This window comes from Gambusia affinis, linkage group LG07 (assembly GCF_019740435.1).
Source record: "Gambusia affinis linkage group LG07, SWU_Gaff_1.0, whole genome shotgun sequence".
Classification (NCBI taxonomy): domain Eukaryota; kingdom Metazoa; phylum Chordata; class Actinopteri; order Cyprinodontiformes; family Poeciliidae; genus Gambusia; species Gambusia affinis.
This window is the reverse complement of record NC_057874.1, coordinates 28,222,060-28,241,172: the sequence shown is the minus strand read 5'-3', so window position 1 is coordinate 28,241,172 and position 19,113 is coordinate 28,222,060. Positions and strand designations below refer to the sequence as shown.

The following is a 19,113-nucleotide window of genomic DNA, read 5'->3' as shown; positions in this document are numbered from 1 at the left end:
CCGAATAAAGAATCACTTCAAATACTCAACAAAATGTTGGTTCTACTGGTGAAAATTAGGGAAATTGGGACCTTCCAACCACAAACTGGGTGTTTTTTATTAGTTTTCTCTTACACTGCAAAAACACAAAATCTTACCAGGTATTTTAGGTCTAGTTTCAAATGCAAACATCTCAGTACATTTGAACTAAGATAAAACTAACAAAGTAACTTTTCAGCAAGATATAGGAGTTTGTTTGAAGCCAATGATTTCTTAATATTTCTTTTAAAAACAAACTAGGTCCACTGGACTTTTACTCTTTTACAAAATTTTTCCAAAGTTAAAAGTGAACCAGAGGAACTACTACTTCTTTATTAATATTCAAGAATGATTTTCTTTTCCTAAAATATTTCTGAGTTTCTTGTGGCAGATTTTTGTCTTTACAAACTGAAATTTTCTTGCTTTTTTCTATAATTTTTCTGAGATCTTGTATCTTCTTGCAAATTTTTATTTTAAAAACATGCTAGATTATTTCACTCATAACAAGACATGTTTTAGTGAAATAATTTGCCAGTGGAACAAGAACTTGGTTGCTAGGTAACGGGTTTTAGCTGGCTAGGGTTGCTAGGTAACGAGTCACAAGCCCAACTTGAAATAATCTGCCAGTGGAACTAGAACTTTTTCATCAATATTTAAGGAAGCTCCTATGTCTTCTTGAAAATTTACTTGTAATTTAATTTTGATTAATTCAGCTGTATTATGACATTTGTAGTACAAACTAGACCAAAAATACTCGGTAATACTTTTTGCAGTTTCTTCTAGTTCCAGTGTTAAGAGTTCTTTACAAAATGATGCTATTGATACTTATCAATATTTAAAAATGGTGTTGAAACAATAAAATGATCATTTATTGCAATAATTAATGTATCTAATTTTAAGTAGAAACTGGAGAAAAACGTAAAATGTTGTATTTCTGTAGCAAATAAAATTAATTATTTGGCTTTGTTTGCTGCAGTAGCTCATTTAGCCACTGTGACAGATGGTGGCGCTATTTTTATTATTCTAACAACTCACTGTAAAAAAAAAAGGTTTTATTTTATGGTGAACATTCAGCTTTACTTTCATGTTTGGAAAAAAAAAAGCTCGTATTGTATTATCCAGATGGGTTTGGGATTTTAAATGCTGTTATAAACGTTTTATTGTTTGTCTCAGCCAGTTGACCCAGTTTCAGTGGAAATGGAGAGGAACCCGTTTAGCAGCAGAACCATTAATCTTTTAGAGCATTTTCAGTTTTAAAATCAGAACCAAGAGTCCATCGGTTTGTTTCTGTATTTTATAAATCTCCGACAGGTCCCAGCTGTTTTTTGTGCAAAGTGAAAACTGTTGTACATGTATTGTACATGAAGACCATACATGAGGAAAATGTCCATATGAATGCCTGAATCATTGTTTATTTATATGTAACTCATAATTCAGGAATATTAATTGAGCTAAATGTGTCCTAGAGTTGATTATAACTGATTGCACATCCCAGAAGCACAGAAAGGAAAACATCCCCTTTATTCTGCTGCATACAAAAAAATGCATTCAGGAACAATAATCAAGACTCAATAAATTTCCAAAGTGTCTAAAAGATTTTGTCTGTGTACAAGTTGGATATACTTTACAAATGAGTGCAAATAAGAGCTGCAAACATTTTCCAAATAAACCAGGTTTATGGAAAAGTTCTTGTTATAACCGTATATCATGAAAGCAATTCTGACTTTGTGTAGGGAATAAATTCAAAGACAAAACAGAATTTTAACATTAATCTGAGAAAATTAATAAATAAAATCTGGAAAAAGTTAGATATCTAAAAAAAAAAAAAAAACAGAAATCTGAAAAAAAAGAAAATTTAGAAATCTGAGGAAAAAAAAGTTAGAAACATAAAAGTTAGAAATTCTAGAATAAGTCAGAAATATAAGAAAAAAAGTCACAAATCTTAACCCACTTACCCCCTGACAGTGGGTAGGTGGGTTAGATTCCTTTAGTCACATCTAAAGGAAATAAAACTCTGAAATCTGAGAAAAATCATCAAAATATAAAAAAAGTCAGAAATATGTAAAAAGAATTAGAAATCTAAAAAGTCAGAAATCAGAAAGAAGTAGGAAATCTGAAAAAAATAAAAATAACTAGAAACAAAACAGAAATCTGAGAATAAGAAAAAGTCATGATTTTGTTTTTTTACACATTGCAACATGTACCGAATGTTTTCGTGTTGGCCCAAAACCCACACAGTGAAGGAGTTCTGGTGGTTATTATAGAATAAGGCCTCTGGTTCGAAGTGTCTCTTCGCCGCGGCGGCGCTGTAGTTGCTGGGCGGCGGTCTGTCGGAGTCGGGTCCAAAGTGCAGCCGCTGGTGATGTGTGGCGTTGTACTTTGGAGAGGAATCCAATCTGCTTTGAAGAGCCGTGCAAAGGTCGCTGAGTTCCTTGCTACGAAACGAGGGATGACACACAATCCACCCATACGTGCCGTCCAACGCGGCGTCCTCCTCGTCGGACATCAGCTCCGTCGTGACGCCGCGCCAGAGCTCCAGCTCCTCCGCCTTCAGCACGCTCTGCCTGGCCAACAGTAACTGCAACAAACAGCAGATCAGGTTTCATCAAAATATCTGTCATGTACGGAGGAACATTAGGGACAATGTAAGAAAATAATCATCCTCAACCTCATAATTATTTTTTTCAGTGACTAATCATTGTTCGTATTTCTGAGATTAACTTCCAAATTTCCTTTGGTTAAAAAAAGTCAGAATCTTGTAATTTTAGTGACCCTAATTCTCTTCCACAATTCTCAGATTAACATCCACAAAAAAGAAGAATTTTTTCAGAGGCCCTAATCTTTCTGTGTACTTCTGAGATTTATGTCCAAATTACTAAGAAAAATAATACAAATTCTATCTTTCTTTCTGACCCTAATTCTCTTTCATACTTCTGATTAACATCCTTTTTTTTGTTTTACATTTTTGGAGGTAATGTTGTTTCAGTGTCTCTAATCTTCTTCCATACTGCTGAGTAACGTCAAAATATTTTAGAATTCTGGGGAGTTGTTTTTTTTCAGTGGGTGTTCCGATTCTTCTTCTGTAGATTGCTCACAAATCGCTAAAATTCAATACAATTTGTGGAACTTACTCTCTTCCTTCTTGCCCGACTCTTGGAGGAGTTCTTCTGCGAAGCGCCTTGTGTGCAAGGTGTGGCTGCTGGTACCTAAAGTTTCTTCGTATCGTCTCAAAATAAGTCTTACAAGAAGCTGGAATAAAAATTAATCTGTGTCAACATTGTATAGATACAAACGTATTGATACCAAACTGTGTTTTAAATTCCTTACAAATGAGAACGCCACTCTCCACGTGCTGAAAATCCGGATATGCCCTCAGGGATTGGACTAGGCTGGTAGCAACTGCATGGTTGTGCGCAGAGCTCATTCTGTGAAAACCACAGATGTATTTCAAGAATTTGCAACTTTAATGTGAACAAAAAGGAATAAAATGTGAAGACGGCGAACTGCTTCCTGTAAAAATAAAGACGAGTCTGATTAGCATTAGCCTGCTATGCCATCTGCTTCATACAGAGTTTCTGGACCATTATTGATAAACGATTGCTTCCTGAAGGCATGGTCTGTTTAACTTTTAAATTTTACCCATCTGCTAACGTTTGCCCGTGACGTAATGCACCAGGTAAACGCTAGGAAGCTTACTGTGAACATAAACAACCGTCCTCCACTGCCAACAGGGAAGGGTAGATCCAAACGAGACCGCTGTTAATGTTAATTAAATATTTGGACTAGACTGAACTTCCTTCACTTCCTCAGCCGCCATTGCTAAAAGTACAGGCAGACTACAATTCTGAAACAGCGCAGAAAACTCACGTCATCGTTCTCAACTTCTCCTTCTGTTCGCTGATTGGCCCGGTAAAAAAAATTTAAATAAATAAATTACCGGAGACAATCCAAGCGAAAGGAAGAAAGGCCAGACTGTGCTGAGAACCTTAATCATTTTCGAGGCAATGGCTAGTTTTACGGAAGAGGATTAGGGCCACCGAAAAAAAGAGAAAGAATTCTGATTTTAAAGTCAGAATTTAATCTAATTTAATTAATATTTTTAAATTAAATTTAAAATTTAAATTAATTTTAAATTAATTTAAAATTAATTATTAAATTACCACGGAGGTGGCGTGGTCTTTTCTCTTCCATAAACTAGTATGGAAGAGGATTAGGGCCACCGAAAAACAAATTCTGACTTTAATCTCAGAATTCTTACTTTAAAGTCAGAATTGTTTTTTGTTTTTTTTCGGCGGCCCTAATCCTCTTCCGTACTAGTTTAGATTACTACGCAATAATAATAATTTTGACTTTCTATGCCACATAAAAAAAGTGAAAATCTAGAAAGCTGTAAGGCGTAATTTATGAGTTAATCTCATAAAAGAAGCGATTATAAAAATAGTATTTTCTTTTGTCCGCGATTTGTCCACCAGAGGGCGCACTAACAGCAGCTACATACCAGCCAACAGTCCGGTGAGTCCAGCACACAATTTTCTATTAATAATATTTTAACTAAAAATATGAAAATTTTTTAAAATTATCAAGTAAAGTATGTCATCTTATAACAAGTAGTATTTTAATTAACACAAATAAATATATTACAGTTTGAGTACATTTTTAAGAATAATCCAGAAGCATTTCTTTAGCGCATGCGCAAATGAGCCAAAGAACACAGCTGTTAGCCTGGTCTGGAGCATGCTAGCTGCGCAGGATGAATTACCATGGTAACGTATGCGCTACTGCGTTTGTGAAACCGAAACGAGGCTTGATTCAACCAGATTATCCGGAAAATCCCGGTTTAATCCGCTGTCCTGCTTTTGTGAAACAGACTCTCTGGACTCCCTGACTGTGTAAACATGAACAGCATTTGTTTATTATTATTCTGTATTCAACACAACAGTTCCCCACTCACCGCTAGTTTGGCACCGTCTTTACCTCTGGTGGGTTTCCGCCGTCCCCGGTTCGCTTTGCCGTTTCTCCTCCAGGCCAGAGATCCGGTGTTCCAGGGAAACAAACCTCTCGTCCATGGAATCAAGTTTCTGATAAAGGCTTTCGGGAAACTGGGATATCTGGCGAGACAACCCGCTGATCGCGGATAAAACCGTCTCGATGTCTGCAGCTGTATCCTCCACATCTGACCCAACGCTGTTGGAGTCTCTGTTCCGAGATCCATCGCTGCAGCAAACCCGGTTTTGCTCATAATACTCCGACTGACAGAGGTCACGTTGGCAGTCTTCACAGAGGTGGCGTGGTCTTTTCTCGGAGACTTTCATCTTCGTCGGGTTAAGGTTTAATATGAGTGGGAACTGCTTTAAAAGCAGAACAGGAGGTGATGGATTGCAAATACCTGAATAATAATAAACCAGAGGACCAATGGGAAGACAGCAGGAAGGCAGGCAGATTTAGCATAAAATTGGCTCTGCTAAACATCTGCATATATAAAAATTAGATTTGACTAGAAACAATTACATTTCTAGTACCTTGAATGGTAATCTAAGATATATGTATTTACATCATGATTAGTTAAGAAGAACAATTCGAGATATTTTAAATTACGTCATGGATTTATCATTTTAACGGTCACAAATTTGCAATTATGGCAAGCAATTTTAACATAAACTCAACTTAACTAATCAACTACCGTAATCAATTTACACAGCAAATGTCAGCAACAAGGGAGTTCAAAGTGATCTATATCATGAAAACACTAAATAAAAAGTAAATACAGGATATTTTGACTTAACAGAATAAGTATTCCATCCAAATATCATTGATGTAATTCTGTCTAGCCAGACAAAATTCTCAAACTCTACAAGCCTCCATTAGTAGGTCAAAGGTCATGACCAGGAACCAGTCATGCTCTTTGGAATGGTTGAAGGAGAAAGCCTCTTCTTTCTAGAACCAAGATGGCTGCCGGACTGAGGTTAGCAGAGCAACATCTGGATGAAGGACAAGACTTCTGGGACAATGTCCTCTGGACAGGAGAGACCAGAGTGGAGATGAGACGGACAGAACCAGGATGGACAGAACCGTAATGAGCAGAACCATGACGGAGACTGGACACAGCAGACACACATCTCACCAACTTTAAAGCACGGTGGTGGATGAGTGATGATTTGGGCTGCGGGACCTGAGTGGATCTGCAGTGTGTGACAGCTGAAGCTTCGTCCAAAACTGGGTCATCAACAGGAGGATGGTCCAAACACAGCATGTCTGCTGCCAACATCACAACCTTCCCCTTGACCCTTGACTCTTCCTCCTCCGTTCGCTTCAACTTTATGGTTTAATTGCTGCCTATATTTCCTCCAGATCTGAGTTAAAGTGCAAGTTTTGTGTTGAACTTACAGAAAATACTTGAAACTTAAACTTATGAGACTTCAGACAACACGAGGAAGTAAAAGCAGCTGCAGGATCCGGGGAAGGATCCGGAGCTGGAGCGTCAACAACCATCACACCCTGCTTCCTGTTTTCACAATAAATCTCCAAAAAGGGTTAACATGAAAACTGAACACATATGGAGCTGCTGTCGTAGAAAAACTGTTGCATATTATTGCTTTATTAGGTGGATTAAGTAAAGTTTCTGAAGATGTGATTTTTGAATTTTAATGAGTAGAAAAATATGATGAAATCACACATGCTGTCATAAAAAACAAACAGAATGTTTTTTTCCGTTTGAAGTGTTTCTTATTTAATAATGCGAAATTGTCATTTTTGCACTTTAGCTGATCATTTTATTGGAAACGCAGCAAACAGTTTAATTAGAAGGAAACAACTGAAACATTTTTTATTTTCATTGTATTTTTATGCTTTTCTTGCTATTTTGTAAGATCTTATAATTGGTGTTTGAGGTATTGTCAAGCATAGTTTGGACAGCCAGCCATCCTCAGCTCGACAAAGTGAGGAGTTTTACTTTGGAGGTCTTCACCGGAAGTGCGCTGCGTTGCTACGTGTACTTTGACAGCGGGATGTCTGCGTGTCCATGAGTGCGTGTCTTGGTGAAGGCGCCACGTCGGCAGAAGCAGCAGAGAGAAGAGCAGCAGCAGCAACAGCAGCGGCGGGTTTGCAGAAACTCTGGAGAAGTTGGTTGTTTGGAGGGTTGACGGACTGACGGACCGACAGCTGCAGGGTTCAGGTTCCCTCTCCAAAACCCAGATCGAGGCCCACTTCTCAATCTGCTGCTGGCTCAGGTGTTCCAGCCAGAAGCACTGGGAACAATGGTGAAGGTAAGAACGCACCAGCATCCCCATTAAAGCGCAGCTTGCTCCAAGTTTTTCCTCTACGCTGCTGAGTGATGATGTGCATCAGGAACACAGTTAGAGCTTGTTTTCACATTTAAAAGCCCTGGAGCAGAAACTGCAGCTGGTCCAACTAACCGAGGCACCAGCTTGTTGTTTTTTCTTCTGACTGTCTGGATAGAAGATAAAAACCTGCAGCTGTGGGTCACAAGGAAAACAGACGGGAAGAAAATCTGCTTTAAGGATAAATCTCCCGAAAAAGCTCAGATTAGAGCATAAGGATGAGATGTGAAGCTCAGAGCTTCATGTTGTTTCACTGAAATGTGAAGAAGTTAACATCATGGTGTCACTTCTCCAACAAGATGGAGCATTCACGGAACACCAGGAGCCAAAACTAGTCAAAAATATGCTGAATGTTTTACTAAAGGTGATTAAAAGCCAGCCAACCAGACCCTTCCAGAGTGAGAGTGAGCTGAAAACATGTTGGATAATTACATGTTTAAACACGACTCTGAGCTCCAACAGGAATCTCTGTGTCTGGTTTTCCTTCCAATCGAAGGAATGATCAGACACCAGGAGGCCGCAGCCTTTCCCAACCCTCCCGAGTCTTTTTCCCAAGATTCAGAGTTTCATAACAAGCCAGCTTGCTGTCTGGTTTGCTTTTGGCACAAAGAAAACAGTTGAGCAGCAAACTAAACAGTCAGAAAGGCTGGGTTTGGGTTTGGTCTGGTTAGGAGACCAGAGGAAAGCTGAGCCTTCATCAGCTGGGCTGTTGGATCCGACCTGGTTCATGTTAGAAAAATTTGAACCAGAACATCACAGATCCGCAGGTTGACATCTGTTAGGAGCATGTAAAGCTGTCCGATGCAGTTTTTCATATCAATCTATCGATCATTATTTATTAGTTTTTTGTTTCAAGTATCTGGAATCCTGGCAGGGTGGTGTCATGACCTTTCCTGTTTTATCCAAAGTTTTCACTCTACATCATTGTTTTTTTATTATTATTGTTTTAAGTAGTTTTTAGGTACAGTAGCAAAACTTTAAACTACTGCTGTGCAAGTTATCTAACAGGTTGTTGCTAGGTAACCAAAGAGTGAGTGAGTTAGTTGATGCCACCCATCTTTAGAACTGTCAAAATAATCAATAAATCAATTAATTGCATGGTAACATTTTAATTTATCATTCTCTCTTTTTACCAAAACTGGATGACAAAAAGTCTTCAGTCTTTGGTTTCAACTAGCCCTTATTTTGAAGGACAGTTTTGTTTACTGAGACTTCATAATTATTTGTTGTGTATGTTGTTTTGTTTATTAATTTTGGATATTTAAAATGTCTTCCAGTTGCAGTCTTAAATGTTCATTACAATTTAAAGCTTATTTATCTATGAGAATGTGCTCTAGCATTTTTGTCCCGTCATCATTATATCACATGAAAATAGTCTGTAAACAACAATATTATCGTTTGTCACAATAACTTCTGGAGCAATTTATTGTCCAGCAGCATTTGTTTTTATGACAGACCTGTAACCACAGCTCAGATCGCCATCAGAGGGTGAGAAGCTAAAGCTTTTCCTCTGCCTACATCTCCCAGAATGCTGTGCGGTTGTGGATCAGAGTTCTGTCAGATGTGTTATTTATTGATATCCGGTCCAGTTGGTTCGGTACCAGACGACTCCAGCTCCGTTTACCTCCTGAACTCATGCAGAATGTTTACATGAGGAACTAAAGTGTTCACTGCAACGTTCTGTAGGGAAACTTTAGAAAGCGACACCAGACACAACCAGAGAAGTCTCCTAGCTGTGCCTGAGCTGCGGACAGGAAGACGGACCGAACCAGAACTCTGTAACAGTGTAAGGTCCAAAGCTGCTCTGCTCTGAACTGATTGACCCAAAACAATGTAAACATTTCTGGTTCTGGAGCAAAATCAGCTGAAGTCCAAATCCAGGGTTCAGCCGGTCTAAAACGCTGCACAGCTGATGAGATCCTACTAGAGCTGCAGCTGGCAGTTATTGAAGTAGCTGATTATTAATCAGATTTTAAAAATCTGATTTTTCATTTAACCACTTGAGCTTATTTTGTACATATTATAAACATTAAAAGATGCAAATAAATAATTCAGTTCCTTTTTTAAATAATAAAATAAAAATTTTCAGCATTCCTTCAATGAACTTTTTTCCATTTATGGTTGAAGATTCACCTGCAGCTAAAAAAATTCTTCTGACATCAACATTATTTATTGATTAATTATTGAATAGCAAAACGTGATTAATATGAGACCTTTACAAAATGTGAAGTTAAAACAGGAGTTCTGGTTAGAACAGATTTACAGAAAGAGACAGTTTTTAATCTTTAAACCAAAATATTTGTTCTATTTTACAGTTTTATTACTGAACTGAGTGCGTTGTTGTTTTAAATGAAAGGGTCTGTATAGTTTAAAACGATTAATCGGTTACTAAATTATTCTAAAATTATTTAAAATAACAGATTAATCGTTTCAGCACTAGATGTCACAGCAGACTGTTTCTGTTCTGATGAATCCCTCTGAATTCAGAAATTCAGAGGGATTTCTCTACAGCTGCTTTTATCCTGCACTCAAGCACATCCGGTACACCGGCTCACACAAAACGACGAATATTAAAACGAAAAATTTATCTTAACCCTTTTTTTTTTTTACCCTCAAATGTTTTTCTAAACGGCATTGACTACTTTATTTTTACCCAACATTCCTCAGCTCAAGTTCCTTGTTTTAATTTGTGTTTTAGTCTTTATAATAAAAATCAGGAGTGGAGTCGGTAGTTTTAATGTTCCCAGCTGGTATAATTGGTGCTTAAAGTCCATCTTGTTGTAATTCCCGATGACTCTTCAGGGTTTTTCCCCAGGACGTGAACAACGTGAACGTGGAGCCGCAGCCCGGGACCAGCCTGGCCTCGGACGACGCTGAGCCCGCCGACAGCCAGTCCCCAGAGGGTAAGCACTGAGCCGAGGGACGTGTCTAATCGCTGGAACATCAGTGGGGAACATGGTGCAATCTAGGCTCAGATGTTGCTGCTGTTATTCCAGAACCAGTTGTTTTGTCAGCAGGATCAGTGTTTGTGTGCCACTGCAGCTGTCTGTGTTGGAGCACCAGTTCAGACCCCTTTTAGTCACCATGGCAACCCAGCCTCCTGAGGGTCTCCAGAGTGACTTTAAATGACTCTAGTGCCTCTCCAGGAGGCAATCAAATCAAATCTGAGATGTTTGCACATAGTTCTCATGTGACATAATACTTCCGGAAACTTTGTAACTGACAGCCATCTTGGTAGGCAGTTGTTGTGGAGTTGCTATGACAACAATAAACAAGAAACAGATAAGAACTTGCTCTCGCCTTGTTCCTATCTAACTTATAATCAGTATAAGGACATTACAACTATTACTCAATTACAAGTTTTGAGGTCTCCACTCACCTCTGTAAAATTAAGATAAATATCAGTGATAATTACTGCAATACTTTTTGTTGGTCTCTAAGCCGTGGTTCTTCAGTGCGTTGATGGTTTCCAAGATAGTTCAAACTTATGGGAACTATGTACTATTATCAAGTGGAATTAAAAGTTCTTCCTTCAGGTTGATATGAAAGATGCAATAAATCCAAACTGTTTGATCTGTGTTCCAGACCCCGGTAAAGATCACGCCGTCGCTCCGCCCGGCATGGTGTGGCGGGTCACCGGCGGCCTCTTCAACGTCACCAAGGGCGTAGTCGGCGCCGCGGTGGGCGGAGTCGCCTGGGTGGGCGGGAAGAGCCTGGAGATCACCAAGTCGGCGGTGACCACGGTGCCGTCAGTGGGCATGGGTCTGGTGAAGGGCGGCGTCTCCGCCGTGGCTGGCGGCGTCTCCAGCGTGGGCTCTACAGTCGCCAACAAAGTGCCGTTCACCGCCAAGAGGAAGGACAAGTCAGAGTGAGGTGGCGGTGATGATGATGACTGACGGATTGCCCCGCCCTGAGCCAATCGAGACAGGCGGATCTCGACCAATCAGATGCCACCGTGCCTTCCCCCGAACGCCTCGTCACAACAACTCCAGACTGTAAAATAAAGACTGTGCAGCTCTACTTCACCGACCCAAACATGTTCTGCTCTGCGTTGGTGACGACGCCCTGATGAACCCGTCTACCAGTTTACGGACCAGTCTGAGGCCACGCCCTCTTCCTGCTCTCCAACCACAGACGTCTGCTGAAACATTTCTGTCTTCAGATGCTGATTTTTGTGCTTTCTGTCCTTTTTGAAGTATTATTGCAACCTGTCTGTCAGTAAGGTGTGTGTTGAGGGATCAGACTGTTTCTTCTGAGGAGCCCCCCCCTTCGCTCTGCATGCAGGAACATCTCTGAAATATCTGAAGAGTGATGAGTCTCTGCAGCCTCTTTATGGTGAAACTTGTTGAGCCTGACATTTCTCTGAAAAGGTGAACTGTTCCTCTAATCGGATGTTTACTCTGCTGCAGGAATCAGTCATTAGCATTTCAATGCAGCTGTTGTTGAGGATATGAAAAATGTTTATGTATTTTTTTCAATATATCAATAAAATAGTTTAGAAGGTTAAAAATAAACGGGACTTTTTCTCAGTTTCTACCTATTATACAAAATTTACTTTTTACATTGTTTTTGTCTTTCCATTTGCTGGTAGCGGTCCAAGCGCTAAAGAAACAATGTGTTTATGTGTTCTGGTGTCTGGAAAACAAGCCGTTTCAAAAACCTCCCAACCATCAAGTCACAAGACGCTGCCTTGTTGCCTAGCAGCTCAAGCGGAGCTTGTCAGCTGGTTTTATGTGATGTTCAATGGCTGCTGGAGAAAAGCAGCGTTTGGTTATTGACTCGGTTCAGAAAGCGCTGCTGCTGCCTTCCTGGTGGTTCAGGATGCTCCACTTCTGGGTCAAAGATGGACCACTGTACCATTGCATATCTGATGGCAATAGGGCTGGACAATCAATAACAAAATATATTGTGGTAGACATGTGATCAATATAAATGGATCATGCATCTGATAGAATATTCACTGAACTTCAGCCCAGAACTGCACAGCATTCTGGGAGATGTAGGCAGAGCAAAGACTTTAGCTGCTCAACCTGTGGAGGTAAGCCAAGCAAAGTTGGTGGCATTCACTAACTCACTCACTCTATGGCTGCCTAGCAACTAACTCACTCTTTGGTTACCTAGCAACAGACTTTTTAGTATCTTGCACAGCAGCAATTTGAGGTTTTGCCAGTGTGCCTTATATTTGCTTAAAAAAAATATGGAGTGAAAATTGTGGATGAATCATCACAGTATAAATATTTTAAACAATTGAACAAATTTTTAAAAACTAATTATTGACAGACTGGTATGAAATGCTTATTTTGTGATAAGTTTTTCAGTCAACGTCCAGCCCTGGTTTGCAGTCATTTTCACGTGCAGTAGGTGTAAACAGTGAGTTGGGGGCGTGGCCATCAGCAACTTATTTGCATAAAAGTGACAGAAACCCTAAAACAGCTCTTTCTGAAAGGAACTCAAAATTGACATAACTGAGGTGCATTTTGATTATTTGAGAATGATTCTGTGCAGCAAAAAGTATACCACAGATGTTTTGCACAGCTGATAGACCTACCCTAATTTATTTAAAAGAAAGCATCATTGGTCCCCTTTTAAGATGGATTTGTTCAGAGCAACAGTTTTCATTTGGAGGCTGAAAAATGGCAGATTTAGGAACCATCACACACAGTCAGGCCCCTGGTTCTTGCTGTGGTAAATCTTACCTAAATCTTTTACTTTTTCCATAAAATGTGAGATTTATTTTCTGAAAATGAGATCAAAATCTGCCTAGAAGTCGCAGGACTAGTTGACGGTAGAGGTCTATTTGGAAATCTGATAAAACCGGCAGAGGGAACACGGAAGTTACTCAAACCATTTAAAAAAAAATAATAATAATCTAGCGAGTTTATTATTGTTTTCCCGTTTGTTTTCCTGCCAATTTCACGTTCATCCTCCAGTCCAGATAGTGGCGGCATGCAGCTCATACTTAGTCTGCCATTTGCCATGTAACGGCAGAAGAAGAGGAACCCGGAAGTGACGCGTTGTTTCGCTCTGCTTCGTCCACATGCGGTTTCTTCCACATGTTATTTAATTCTGAAGGAATTTCTGTAAAGAGACACTGAGGCAGGAGAACAGGAGGAATCCTGCTGCGAGTTTAAGGTGAATTTTATTGAAACATAAAATTTTATCTGCATGCCTGAAGCTTTATCAACAAAAACGTGATCAAATATGATCAACTGTGTGACAATCAGCTGTTCCCTCAGACCAAACATCACCTGATGAAGCGGTTATTATAGCAGATTCTGACCAGTTACTCTATTATAAGAGTTGTTTGTAAATTAAACATGAATCAAATATCAATATATTTTATTTATTTCCTTTATATTTACCCACAGCGGTCCTATAGACAGGCGACTCCAGTAAGAGCAGGAGTGCTTAGCTTGACTCAGGAAAGATCAAGTAAACATCTTTTTTTATTCGAAAGGATTTTCAAAACTGTATCATAGGATATATTTTCCATGTTTAAGTTTTGATTTAATAGGAATTGGTCTTTTAGCAGCAGATAAATCAAGCTACAGTAATAAACTATTTTAATCCATTAGAAGTGCTATTTTTTTTAGAAAGTTGCCTTCATTTTAAATTCAAGTGAAACAAATTAATTTCAAGACTTGTTAAAATCCCATTCATTTTACCAATATAACTATAATTTCCATTGAATTTGAAAGTTTTCTTGTAATGATTTCTGTATTTTTACACTGTATTGTTTTGTATTTTTATAGATTGTTTTATTTTTTCTCTTTGGTTAAATTTCTCTGTTTCATTGTGAGTTGTTGTATTGTTCTGCATCTTTAAGTTATATAGAAGGGGAAAATATTTGGCTTAATAATTTTAAAATAGATAGCTAGTATTTTTAAAGACAAAACCAAAAATAAATAATGCTAATAAATATAATAATAAAATAGATTTGGGAAGAAGAAAAACTTAGACCTTTTTTCCCAACATTACCAGAGTAAAGTACTTCCTCGGAACAATTTACAGTGTTACTGTATTTTATTTTTTACCTCTAAGTCACCCAACAGATTGATTTAGAGGTTTGGATGTTATTTTCAACAACAAAGCAGGTGTGGAAACAAGAGGTCTCACTCCAACATAAACTGTGGATCTGTGTTTCTGGTGCATTTTTGGTTAAATTGTGTTTGTTCTTCATTCAGTGAAGTTACTCTCAGAGCTGCAGTAGTTAGTAGTAACTAACTGCAACTACTAACTAGTTGCATTTAGTTAACTAGTTGCAGTAGTTACTACTACTACTACTAAAAGTGTATATGTTGTAGTTATGTGGTTTCGTCTCTGTCCATCAGACGGTTTGCTGAGAAGATGCTGAGTGATGCTGAGGCTGCAGAGCTGCTGGCCTTCCTGACCCCCAGCACCCGGCCGGACGTGAAGGCGAAGGCCACGGAGTACATCCTGGGGCTGTCTGGAAGCAGGTGGGGCGCTGACCTCTGAGCGGCGGGGTCAGCCGGCGGGACGCAGGGTTATAATGGTTTTGGGATTTTCATTATTGTTTAGTTTTATTTCGTTGTGATTTTTTTGTTTGTCTAATTTGGTTAGTTTTTAGAACGTGTTTGCTAGTTTTCATTAGTTAAATATTGTTTACTTTTAGTTTAGTTTTTATTAGTTGTAGTGATTGGTTTAGTTTTTTGTGCTTTGGTAAAAAGGTCAAAGGATTGTGATTATGTCTGCACTGATTGGGTGATGAAGACTCAACAGAAGATACCATTTTCAAAAGAATTACTCACTCATTGTTGAACATCCAACTGCCTTTGGTGTTTTATCCCAAATTTGTGCTGTCGCCATGAGTTGAAAACGCTAATAAAGAGATTTGTTAACACCAAAATAAAGGATATTATATCTATAATATGAGCATGTTTTGTGTTTTATAAACACAATATATTTCTAGTTAGTTATAGTTTTCCCCCATAAATTCCTGCTTTTATTTACTTTAGTTGCAAAAAGGTTTTCTGTTTTGTTAGTTTTAGTGAACTATCGTAACCCTTGTGGGGTGCTGACCTCTGTAGAGGTCAGGGGTCACCACAGATTGATTCAGGAGCATCAACGCCAGCGCTGTTTGTTTCTTTCAGAGATGGCTGCCGGTTCCTGCGCTCTAAACCCGACCTGTTAGCTGCTCTGTTTACGCTGACCTCCGACCCCTCTGTTGCCATAGTGAAGGACTGCTACCACATCCTGATCAACCTGTCAGCTGATGAGACTCTGCACCAGGTGAGCAGCAGGTGAAAGACAAAACAAAGCTGAAGTTAGCTAATAATTAATATCAATAATGTAGTGATGAGATTAATTTAACTAATAATAATAATAATATTTCAGATTAATTTATGGGACAGAGTTGGAACCCAATAAACACACTTAGTGTTAATTTGCTGCATTAAGTTAGAAGTAGTCTGAACCCTGAAGATGAAATCATATTCAGGATATTTAATGGCAGGATACTTTGACCTCTGACCTCTGAAGGCCTGCTGGTCTCTGTGTTTTCCTCAGGTTCTGGTCTGTGAGGTTCAGGTTCTTCCGGTTCTGTTGAAGAACCTCCAGGATCCAGAGTTTCTGTTCTCTGATCAGATCTGCACCATCCTGTCCAACCTGAGCCGCCATGATAAGACCTGCAGGACCGTCTTCCAGGTGCGCCAGGCCAGTTTCCCGCTGGTTGATTCTCAGAGTTCAGCTGCAGAAACATCAGCGCAGACATCGGGCTCCTCTCACCTGTCGGGTGGATGAAGTTCCTCCTCACCTGTCGGGTGGATGAAGTTCCTCCTCACCTGTCGGGTGGATGAAGTTCCTCCTCACCTGTCAGGTGGATGAAGTTCGTCCTCACCTGTCAGGTGGATGAAGTTCCTCTGCTGGTTGCTCTCTCAGGTCCTGCAGGAGGGGCTCGGTCTGGCCCAGCTGGTGGAAATCTTCTGCAATGAAAGCTTCAACAGGAAGGCCAAGCTGCACTACCTGGGCCCCCTGCTGTCCAACCTGGCCCAGCTTCCTGAGGCCAGGAGCCTCTTGATGGACCAGGACAGGTGAGTTTCAGAGCTAGAAGTCGAGTTTTGAGAACATTTGGCCTCTCATCTGGATATTTATTTTTTAGATACTAAAATTCTCAGATCTTTTCTGCTCCAGGTGTGTGATCCAGCGTTTGCTGCCGTTCACTCAGTACGAGGCGTCGGTGGTGAGGAGGGGCGGCGTCATCGGCACGCTGAGGAACTGCTGCTTCGACCACGGTGAGAAACTCCCAACGCCGTCCGGATGAAGTCTGAAAGAGGAACCAGAACCAGAACCAGCTCTGACATCCTTCTGCTGTGATCCGCAGCTCATCATGCGTGGCTGCTGAGCGACGCCGTGGACGTGCTGCCGTTCCTGCTTCTGCCTCTGGCCGGCCCGGAGGAGCTCACTGAGGAGGAGAACGAAGGCAGGTCCAAAAAAAAACCTTAAAATAATTAGGATAGGATCGAAAGATGATTCATTTCAGTTGTTGGGTTTAAAAAGTGAAATACGTGAATAGTGAGTCATTTCAGCTGATGAGAATCCAACAGTCATTTCCTAGGAAATTAGAAAATTATTCAGTTTCCAAGTTATTTGGAAGAAAATGTCAAACAAAAGCTTTGTTTCTGGAATTATTTACAAACTCCTGATTTGATTCTGATTTTTTTGGACATTTGTAGCAATTAAGAATCTTGATTTTTATGGGCTAATCCACATTTGGACGCTAACCTTTAAAACCACATCAGAATTCTGCCAATAATTATTTCTATAAACCATAATATTGTTGTTTTGAGGACATTTTCAAGCAATATTACAGTAACGACATAATAATGCAAGAATACTTTCTCAGATTAATAAACTTTAAATTCTGCTGAACATTTAACACTGGAACTGGAAGACATTTGAAATATCCAAAATAAATAAACAAAACAGCTGATAAAATTACCTGTCAGGTCTTTTGTTGCGGTCCGGCTCCGATGGCCGCAACAAAAAATAAGGAGGACCCGGCAACCAGAAACACTTTTAGCCCTTCAGAGGCGTTTATTAAAAACAACCGATGGTCTAGCGGTGCAATGGCCTATTCCTGGATCAACTTTACAGTCCCTACATAACGCTGCTTTTTCCTGTTGCTTTCACACTTTTTCCTTCCACTCAACATTCCATTAACAGCAAGCTTCTCTAACAACAGTCTTTGGGTTGTTTTTGGTACAACAGAGACGTAACGTTTCTGTTTAACGTCTGTTCAAATGTTCTGAAAAAGTTTTAGTTTTTTTTTTTTCTTTTATTGGCCAAAATTAATGAAGTTGCTGTTTTCATTGATATTTTAATTTATTGATCATTCACTTGTATTCTGTTTCAGTGTTTCTCTCTTCCAGTTATTAAACTGGTGAATTAATGTCTGTCGGAGTGTTTAGCTTTTCCAGTCCAGTCCAGGGTTCTACCCTCGGTCGTCTGCAGAACTTCAACACAGATCTGATTCAGGAACCTTTTAACTCTGATTAGGTCAGAGATCAAAGATTAGAGGCCAAAACTAAACAAATTTGGCTGAAACTGGTGAAAAATCACAATGACTCAGCGGCACTAAACGGTCAGGAAACACATAATTAGGATAATCTGGACAGATTATAATCCTTCGTTCTGTTGCTCAGGTCTGCCTGTGGACCTGCAGTATCTGCCGGAGGACAAGCAGCGAGAAGCGGACCCCGACATCAGGAAGATGCTGCTGGAAACCCTGCTACTGGTACCACACACACACACACACACACACACACACACACAGCTGAGGGTTCATTCAGACTTCCTGACGGTCGGCTCCACCCCCAGCTGACGGCGACTAAAGCCGGCCGCCTGACGCTCCGACAGAAAAACGTTTATCCCATTGTGAGGGAGCTCCACCGCTGGGAGAAGGACGTTCATGTTGGCGCCGCCTGCGAGAAACTGGTCCAGGTGAGAAACTTTGACCTGCTGGGGTCTGAGCAGCCGCTAGTCTGTAGGAGCCGCTCGTCTGGAGCAGCCGCTAGTCTGTAGGAGCTCCTAGTCCAGTCTTGCGTCTCTGTCCTTCCAGGTTCTGATCGGAGACGAGCCGCAGCACGGCATGGAGAACCTGATGGAGGTGGACATCCCGCAGGACGTGGAGGACAAGCTGAGAGATGCGGATGCCAAGGAGCAGCAGGAGCTGCAGGAGGAGGAGAGAAGGAGGAGAGAGGAAGAGAAGCAGGAGAAGTGAAACAAAGGACTGATCCGGTCTTCATCTCCTCCTGTTTCCGTCATCAGCAGCTCTTCACTGAACTCTGGCTGCTGGTCCTGGTTCCAGTCCAGCTGCTGACCTCTCTGTGTCCATGTAGAGACGGAGGGACAAACTGACCTTTGACATTCATACAAATATAATCGTTATTATTTTTCTTGTTCTGAAGGCGGCTGCAGTGTGCAGCAGCTCTGGGGTCGTCTGGGGTCAGCTGGCAGGTCGCTGTGAGGAAGAGAGACTCGACCTTCTCTGTTCGTCCGAACAGCTTTGAGACACCAGCAGAATGAACGATTTAGGACCGGTCACATGCTACTAATTAAATGTGACCTCAGACTTCTGTGTTTGTGTCCCTAAAGCGACCCGCCTGCTCAGAAGAAGAACCTAGACGTTGCCCAGCATCGCTCCGTAAAACCAGCTGCTGTGGAAATAAAATCACTGTTGTAAATTTCTGGTTTAATATTTCGCCCTGAGCTGGTGCTGGACAATAAATCAATAACAATA

General features: G+C 40.3%; 2 protein-coding genes across 2 annotated transcripts; both read left to right on the top strand.

The window, feature by feature from the left end:
• The first annotated feature begins 5,975 nt into the window (after nucleotides 1-5,975).
• zgc:153675 (uncharacterized protein LOC768179 homolog) lies at nucleotides 5,976-11,869 on the top strand. The gene is made up of 3 exons (XM_044121763.1): nucleotides 5,976-7,280; nucleotides 10,171-10,258; nucleotides 10,941-11,869. Exons 1-3 carry the CDS (start codon nucleotides 7,272-7,274, stop codon nucleotides 11,225-11,227), a joined length of 384 nt encoding a protein of 127 aa, XP_043977698.1. The 5' UTR covers nucleotides 5,976-7,271; the 3' UTR covers nucleotides 11,228-11,869.
• Nucleotides 11,870-13,329: 1,460 nt separating this feature from the next.
• Nucleotides 13,330-19,113, top strand: hgh1 (HGH1 homolog (S. cerevisiae)). Its single transcript, XM_044121759.1, has 10 exons — nucleotides 13,330-13,487; nucleotides 14,687-14,812; nucleotides 15,467-15,605; nucleotides 15,882-16,019; nucleotides 16,254-16,405; nucleotides 16,506-16,606; nucleotides 16,696-16,794; nucleotides 18,017-18,108; nucleotides 18,192-18,314; nucleotides 18,433-19,113. Exons 2-10 carry the CDS (start codon nucleotides 14,703-14,705, stop codon nucleotides 18,592-18,594), a joined length of 1,116 nt encoding a protein of 371 aa, XP_043977694.1. The 5' UTR covers nucleotides 13,330-13,487; nucleotides 14,687-14,702; the 3' UTR covers nucleotides 18,595-19,113.

Excerpts from the sequence above, each read along its gene's own strand:
- zgc:153675 (XM_044121763.1), top strand. Across the intron at positions 10,259-10,940 it reads CGACAGCCAGTCCCCAGAGG|ACCCCGGTAAAGATCACGCC; the intron begins GTAAGCACTGAG and ends TCTGTGTTCCAG.
- hgh1 (XM_044121759.1), top strand. The coding sequence starts at position 14,703 with ATGCTGAGTGATGCTGAGGCTGCAGAGCTGCTGGCCTTCCTGACCCCC. Across the intron at positions 15,606-15,881 it reads CTGATGAGACTCTGCACCAG|GTTCTGGTCTGTGAGGTTCA; the intron begins GTGAGCAGCAGG and ends TGTTTTCCTCAG. Across the intron at positions 18,315-18,432 it reads CCTGCGAGAAACTGGTCCAG|GTTCTGATCGGAGACGAGCC; the intron begins GTGAGAAACTTT and ends CTGTCCTTCCAG.